The sequence below is a fragment of the Aegilops tauschii genome, chromosome 4, assembly GCF_002575655.3.
Source record: "Aegilops tauschii subsp. strangulata cultivar AL8/78 chromosome 4, Aet v6.0, whole genome shotgun sequence".
NCBI classification, from domain to species: domain Eukaryota; kingdom Viridiplantae; phylum Streptophyta; class Magnoliopsida; order Poales; family Poaceae; genus Aegilops; species Aegilops tauschii.
Genome location: NC_053038.3, coordinates 517730636 through 517739264, shown reverse-complemented (window position 1 = coordinate 517739264; position 8629 = coordinate 517730636). Strand labels below are relative to the sequence as shown.

The 8629-nt window shown below is 46.7% G+C and overlaps 1 protein-coding gene across 1 annotated transcript; it reads left to right on the top strand.

Moving 5' to 3' along the window:
* Nucleotides 1-7308: 7308 nt before the first annotated feature.
* LOC109754809 (uncharacterized) lies at nt 7309-8629 on the top strand. The gene has a single exon (XM_020313707.4). The coding sequence runs from the start codon at nt 7440-7442 to the stop codon at nt 8367-8369; it is 930 nt and encodes a 309-aa protein (XP_020169296.1). The 5' UTR covers nt 7309-7439; the 3' UTR covers nt 8370-8629.

Genomic DNA, 8629 nt, shown 5'->3' with positions numbered 1-8629 from the left:
GTGTGTGTGCAGCGGCGAATCCAAGGGGCAGGCTTGGATGGGCTCAAGCCTGCCCTCCAAAATCGAACATTTTTTTTACTACTACTCATCAGTGCAGCCCAGCCCAGCCCAAAAAACACAGGCCCATATCTCGTCCTGGTCATCAGCTCTCGCCCACCAATTTCAGCGTGCGTGCAACACATCTCGACGCCTCACCCATCCCAGCCGCATCGCCAGCGGCGAATCCAAGGGGCAGGCTTGGATGGGCTCAAGCCTGCCCTCCAAAATCGAACATTTTTTTTTACTACTACTCATCAGTGCAGCCCAGCCCAGCGCAAAAAACACAGGCCCATATCTCGTCTTGGTCATCAGCTCTCGCCCACCAATTCCAGCGTGCGTGCAACACATCTCGACGCCTCACCCATCCCAGCCGCATCGCAACCCTAGCCGCCGCCGGAGCAGGCCGCGACGCCGCCCACGGAGAGCAGGACGACACGCCGCGACGCCGCCCACAGACGCCGCCGGAGCCAGCTAGGGCGGACTGCCGGAGCCCTGTGTCAGGGGCTCGGCTGCTCGGGGCGTCCAGAAGGCAGAGGAGGCTGGGAGCGCGCCGGCTCATCAGGTCCCCAAGACCCCAACCCCAATGCATTTGACTAACGGAGCCCAGAGGTTGTTTTTCCTCTTAAGTCTTAACCAATGCTGGCTCCTACTATTGGCTTTTTTTGCAGAATTCCAGTAGCATATTTAGCTTGCCCAGTTTAGTTCTAGACTTCTATTTATAATCATTGAATTATTTCTATGTTTGTTTGTAGAAATGAAAAGGAAGACTTTGCACAGTTGGTTTGCAAGTAGTTCGAACACCCCCCATGTTGTTGTTCCTGAACCTGAAGCAACCCAAATTCCGAACTTGGAACCCCTTATTCGAACAAATCAGAGCAGTAATCCCCCAATCGATGAGAATACTACCCCCCCCCCACCTTCAAACGAGAGCAGCAACCCCCCAATTGATGAGAGCATAAACCAACCACAAACAACAAGGCTTCTTATCCAAGAATTTCACCCAAGTCAAATTTTTGGTGATCCAGCAGATCGATTACCAATAGAAGATTATGCTCCTGAAATTCGAAGTGAAGTTAGAAGAGCTTATTTGTTGAAAGGAAGAAACAAAGCTGAAGGGCATAATTTTGAAATCACATTGGATGGTACAATCCGGAGATCTTTTCAACCACAATGGCTAGATAGGTTTCATTGGTTGGAATATAGTGTGAAAAAGGAGGTTGCCTTTTGCTTCCATTGTTTTCTTTTTAAGAAACCATCACAGGCCGCTACATTTGGAAATGATGTATTCACATTACATGGTTATCATCGTTGGAAAACAGCTTTGTCAAACTTTCAGAAACATATTGGTGGTCCATCTAGTTACCACAATAGCGCTATAGGCTTGTGTGTCGATGATTTCAACAATCAAAGGGCAAATGTGGCAACCAGATTCCGTGTTTACAATAAAGAGGCCGAGATAGCCTACAAAATCCGTTTGACTACATCACTGGATTGTGCAAGGTATCTCATAGCACAAGGGGAAGCTTTTCGTGGACATGATGAATCCTCCAATTCAATCAACAAAGGGAATTTCAGGGAGCTCTTGGATTGGTACAAGTGCAAGCGGAAAGATGTGGAGGAGGCATTTGATAAGGGGCAAGGTAATGCACTTATGATATGTGGAGATATTCAAAAGGATCTTGCTGCATGTTGCGCAATGGAGGTAACCAAAGTCATCAAGAGTGAGCTTGGACATAAGAAATTTTCAGTTCTAGTCGATGAGGCTAGAGATTGCTCAATAAAGGAGCAAATGGCCGTGATTTTGAGGTAATGCATATGAATTTGCATGGTTCTTTATCTTTACATTTGTAGTTAGTTTGTGTTGTTTTAATTCATAACTTCCCAAATGTGTAGATTTTTGGACGACCACGGGGTGCTTCAGGAGAGATTTCTTGCAATTAAGCACATCTCTGATTGTACATCTGTTGGAATTAAAGAAGCCTTGGTTGATTTGTTAGCTTACCATGGCTTGCCTATTTCTAGACTACGTGGGCAGGGTTATGACGGAGCTTCAAATATGAGAGGAGAATTCAATGGTTTGCAAAAGTTGATTCGAGATGAGAGTCCATATGCTTTCTATGTACACTGCTTTGCCCATCAATTACAGTTGGTAGTTGTCACAGTTGCTCAATGTTGTCCAGTTATTGCTGATTTCTTCAATTATCTCCCCTTGATAGTGACTCAGGTGGGTTCTTGTTGCAAGAGAAAAGATGCATTACTTGCAAAGAATCATGATGATTTGATGAAATTGATGGAGCATGGTAAGATCTCAGCTGGAACTGGGTTACATCAAGAAACTAACCTATCTAGACCAGGAGCTACTCGTTGGGGCTCACATCTTAGAACCTTGCTTCGTATTCACGCAATGTGGAATGCAGTAGTCGATGTGCTAGCAATCATGGTTGATGATGCATGGGAACACACTTGTCAAGGTGGAGCTGCAGGTTTGATCATAAAGATAGAATGTTTCCAATTTGTGTTTGTCATGTTATTCTTGATAAACTTGTTGCAAACCACAAATATGCTATCACAAACTTTGCAAAGGAAGAAACAGGATATTGTTGAAGCCATGCGTTTGATCTTGGATGTGAAAGAAACTTTGCAAGATATGAGGGACAATGGATATGAGTCATTATGCAGCCAAGCCAAGATCTTTTGTGAGGAACATGGCATTGATGTGCCAAATATGGATGATCTTGTTGGAGCTATGGGTCAATCTGTTCGCACCAAAAATAAGGTGACTCGACATCATTATTTCAAAGTTAGCATATTCTATGTTGTTATTGATGCAACTATGACCGAGATGAACCATCGGTTCAATGAAGTTAACACCGAGTTAGTGGATTGCATGTCTTGTCTTAATCCAGCCAACAACTTTGCAAAGTTTAATGTTGACAAACTTATTCGGCTTGCTGAAATTTATGCGGATGATTTTACAAAAACTGACCGCTTGTTGCTTAGAATTGACCTTCCAAGATTCCTTAGGAATATCAGGAGAAGTGAGGAATTTAATGGATGTTCGGATGTTTCCACCCTTGCTCGGTTGATGGTTCAATCAACCAAACATGCAACTTTCCCATTGGTATATCGCCTCATCGAGTTGACATTGATCCTTCCCATGGCAACTTCATCCGTTGAGCGAATATTTTCAGCAATGAAGATCATCAAAACAGATTTGTGCAATAAGATCTCGGATGATTGGCTCAATGACTTAATGGTATGCTATTGTGAGAAAAGGATATTCAAAAGTATTCATGATGATCAGATCATGATACAATTCCAGAAAAAAAGTGATAGGAAAGCTCACTTGCCTCGTGAGTATAATGTGATTGCTTAAGATGTACATCTCATTTCTTTTCTAGTACTAATAGTCAACTTTGTGTACACCTGTTTTGTCACTAATAAACTAGCTACTTTTGGACAGATGGCGCTTGGAATCTTAAGCATATAATCTATATTGTTCCACAACAGCATTGGTCAGAAGCAAAACCGACATCATTGGTTTCGTCTTCTTTCTTTGTTGCTTCTCTAGTACTTTATGTATCGGTGTGTGAATTGTATGCTTTTGACTCGAAACTTTGTGGTATGACCAAACATGTTACTACTTACTAGTATTGGTGTTGTACAATATCATGTCGTTTTGAGCTCATGTTGGCACGTATTGGCTGTTTAAATTGACAATACCAAGTTTTGCCTCAAAATTTGACTACTTACAAAAAATCTGAGAAAACTCTTGTAAATAGTACATGTGACTAGTGTGAATCTGGGAAGTTTTGAGCATCTTTGGACAAAGGGATTGGTATATAATAACTTATTTTGCTCAACTGATCCTATTTTTGGTTCAAAATTTGATAGTTTTAAAAAATTCTAACAAAACTCTAGTAAATAATACATATGACCAGTAGCAATCTGGTAAAGTTTGAGCTTATTTGCACAAACGGATTAGGATAAAATTGCCTTCTTTTTTCTTCTAAAAGGCGTTTAATTTACACGTCTTTAACTTTGAGCCTCCCCTCCATTTTCTTTCTGGATTCGCCGCTGTGTGTGTGTAGACGATGCTACTATTGTGATCTTAATTTGGAAAACGTGGTGACGGTGCATGCATGAGCACGAACATGGTGCAGCATTATTGTGCACATGTCAATGTCAGGTGCGGACCGTCGATATATTTGCTACAGTAGTTGAGTTCAATGATCAATCGATGAACAAACCTTGTTCAATTATGCATGTATCCTGAGCCATGCATGCATGTTGCTGTAGCAAAAGATAGGGAAATAATCCGGAACGCCGACACGTAAATAAAGACAATCTATACGCTGCAGTAATGACTTCGACACGAAGCATTCGTTCCAAACATCGCCGCGGGTGCCCTTTTTGTGGAGTTTTAAAAAAAGATTGTTTTGCCTAACGGATCTATTGTGTGATTTAGTACAAAATTAGCTCAAAAAGTATGATTAAGTACTAAACATGAGGTCTCAATTATTTAAATGCGGTTTCGATTTGCGGTACAGCAGTATCGGCAAACCAAAAAAGCCAGTAGTATCTCTCAAGGAAAAAGAAAGAGACAGGTCAAGAAAGCTAGGAAGAAAAACGCAGTGAGCATCAAAAGTAGAAAGGAAGTTGATCCAAAGCAAACACATTTGTTACTCCAACTCAATCTGCAACTCTATCTTAGAAGTTATGGGCAATACTCCTTGAATATGTTTCGGCCGTCCCCCAACCCTAATGGCTGCGTGAGTGATTAGCTTAAAAAACTACAACTGGGATCGGCTATATGCAAGTCGCCTTAAAGTTTATTCAGGGTAAGTTGATTTTTTGGGTCGTTAGATTAAAGATTATATGGCCATTCTTCTTTCTTCTTCCTCTAGCTTTTCTTCCACCTCCAAACGGTTTCTCCTCTCACAAAATCAAATTACCCAAATTAAAAATTCAGTCAACATACATATAGCTATTGTGATTTAAGTACTGAAAACAAAGTAATCAATTAAAACTACGACATGTATTTTGGAATGGAGGAAGAAACATTTATTTCCACGTGCAGTTCTGTTTTGTGCTGTGTCAAAGATGTGTATTCGGAGGGTTTGATATTTTAGTCAAACACATATGTAACATGAACCTATTCTATAAAGGCACCCATCATTTTGGATTCAAACTCTACGAACCGAGCTGCCCGACGCCCTTTCAAATTCGAATTCGAATGGCTATATAGGGACAAGTGTAGACATAATCAAGAATGTTTGGGAGAGACCCGCCGTTGGTAGTACACCTATTCAGAGATAGGTCTTTAAAATAAGAGCCATGAAGCAACTTCTCTAGATGGGCGAAACACACTCACGGGATTTGTAAAAAAAGAAAAAATGACGGCTCTATAACATCATTGATGACCTTGACAAAATTGCAGAGACGTGCAGATTATCTCAACAATAAATTGATTGAAAAATCAAACGAATGAGAAGGTTGCCCATCTTCTGTGAGAAGAGGAGATCAAATACTACCTGAGATCCAAAATTGATTTCATTTTGATGGGGGATAGTAATACAAGATATATCCAATCGATCGCCAATGGGCAGCACACGGAGAAATATATTTATAATCTCCAATAAGATGAGGGGCAGATCGAAGGTCAGGAGGAGCTCAAAAAGTATATCATCAAATACTACAAATCTCTGTTCGGAGTGTCGGCTGAAGGGAATTTCACTCTTGACGAGACACGAACAGATGATATACCACAAGTCATGGCAGAAGAAAACTATATCCTCATGACACCTTTCTCAGAAGAGGAGGTGAGAGTTGTGGTATTCCCAATGGAACATAACAGAGTTCCATTTTTTGGATGGTTTTCCTGCAATCTATCGGAATTTCTGGGATATCATTAAGAATGACCTTATGGAGTTGTTCAATTGTCTACATGTCGACCGTCTTGGCCTATTCAGACTTAATTTTGGCGAACTTGTCTTTTTGCCGATGATTAAGGAGGCCGAATGGATCCAACAGTTCAGACCAATATGCCTCCTCATTGTCATCTTCAAGATTTTCACCAAAGTGGCAACGAATAGGTTAAACTCGGTACCTGATCAGGTTGTCCGGCCATTTCAAACGGCTTTCATGCAAGGAAGGAATATAGTCGGTGGCGTAGTAATCCTGCATAAGACAGTCGCCGAGATGCACTATGAAAAAACATGAGTGGAGTAGTATTCAAAACTAACTTTGAAAAAGCATATGACAATGTCAAATAGTCTTTCCTCCAACAGGCCCTAAGGACCTATTCTATAAAGGCACCAGAGTAGCCAAATGGACTAGATGAAGTTGATAGGCTACACATGAGATAAAAAAGGGACGATCCGAGCACCATGGTAGGGTAGTCCGAAACAGCTGTGGCATGATAGTCGGCATGCGTCTGATTGCCTCGGAGGGATTATCATCGATTTATACTATGTCGACTTACTACACGTGGAGGAGCATCTTCGTACTCACGCCTCGAAAATGTTGTGGTTCGTTAACAAGTAGAAAGGGAGTGCTCTGCCTCCCGTAGGCGCTGTCGTAGGTCCACCTCGTCTCCGGTGGCCTTAGGGTCATGGAGGCCCAGTTGTCCTCGGCCCTTGCCGCGGGAGGGTTCGTACTCCGCTTTTTAAGCTTTCTTTAGGTCGATTTAGGGTTGTGTCCTGGTCAGTCTCTATCCCGACGACTTTCTGACTGTCTAATAGAACAAGTTTTGCCCGACTCCGATGTGAGAGGGGCGATAACGGCAGCATGCCTTCGACTCGCTTCAGTGCGTGTAGTCGTCGCTAGGTGGCTTGCGAACCTGGATGTAATTTCTTTATTTCTGTTGTTCCTTGTCCCATTACAGATTAAGAATAGAGCAAAAAAATGGAAAGAGAGTTGATCCAACGCAACAAATAGAATTGGTCCACTACAAAAAAAAGGTCTATTTAAGCAAAAAAATATGCAAATTCATCACCTTGTGATTAGGCCTTTAATTTGCGGATCATGAAAGCATATACACACCAGACCCAAAAGGAGGATCGATCTCCAGATGCTAAGGAAAAAACTGAGAAAGGCTGCGCTACTTTCCACACCATCTACGCCCCTCCCTGCCGTCCGGACCCGCCTGCGTCGGCGGCCCACGTGTCGGTGGGGCGGGAGAACCATTCTCTGGTGTAGCCGGTGGTCGCCGGAGTGGTGGCGAATAAATCTGATGGCCATAATAACGCCCAGAGATGCAGAGCTGAGGTGAGTTGACACCCACCGCCGGCTCCCCGGCAACAACCTCCAGCCAGTCGCCGCCCCCCGCCCTCGTGCTCTGCTTTTTATACGGCGCGCCGCCGTGCTGGGGTCCCGTCTTGCACAGTACCTCGCCGGCAATGGCCGCGGCGACGGCGTGGGTGCGCTCGCTCAGCTGCAAGTACTCTACGGCCGTCGCCGACGACGCGTACAGCCCGCTGCTGCCCCCGCCCAAGAAGCACCCGCCGACGCCGAAGGCCAAGGGTGCTGCCTCCGTCGCGTTGCTGCCGCCGGAGAGGGGCCGGGAGAGCCGGAGGTCCAGGTCCATGTCCAGCGAGCGGGACCGGCCTGCTGCTGCTACTGCTAGGAAGACGAGGAAGAAGAAGGAGGCGGACGCCACGTCCGAGCACGCGAGGAAGGAGACGCCCAGGGTGCAGCGGCTCGCGGCGTCGCTGGAGCGGCCGGGCTCGGCGCTCCTGGAGATGACGGAGCTGCCGGAGGGCCACCCGTCGCGGCGCGTGGTGGAGCTCATCTTCGCGTCGGGCTGGGCGCGCGCCGACGGAGCCGCGGAGGTGGAGGCGCTGTTCCGGGTGCACGGCACGGCGCGCGCGGCGGCGCGCTTCGAGGCCGCGCGCGCCGCCGCCCGGGCGCGGGGCGAGGCCGCGGGCGACGGGCGCTGCGCCGCCGACGGCAACGAGGTGATGCGGTTCCAGTGCCGTCCCGCCGCGGAGGCCGGGGGCGGCAGCGAGGTCATCTGCGCGGCCGTGGCCACGTGCCACAAAGCCGGCGCGGCCAGGGCCGTGCGCACGTTCGCCGGCAGCGGCGCGGCGGACGCCGGCATAACAGGAGGCCGCGAGGGCCGCAGGGGCATGCTGGTGTGCCGCGTCATCGCCGGCCGCGTCCGTCGCGCCTCCGCCGACGAGCGCCCCGGCGAGTACGACTCTGTTGACGCGGGGGACGGCGAGCTGGTGGTGCTGGACCGGCGCGCCGTGCTCCCCTGCTTCCTCGTGGTGTACAGGGTCAAGCCTCCCCCGGAGCTCTCCACCTCCTCCAGCGGCCGCTCCCGCTGACCCGACCGACGCCGGCCATGAACGGATCCCGGCGCCGATCACCACCGCTCCACCCGCTAATCCGCTAACTGCTAGCTAGGCTTGGATCGATCGACCTTCCTCCCCCCATTCCTCCATGACCGATCGATGCAAGGTGTGCATGTGAGACTGTAAAAAACGCCATTGTTTCCCACCCCCACGATTGTTGACCGAAATTGTACCATACATCAATCAAACAAATGCAGCTGCTGCTACTTGAGCTCAGTGCAGCTCGTCTCTTA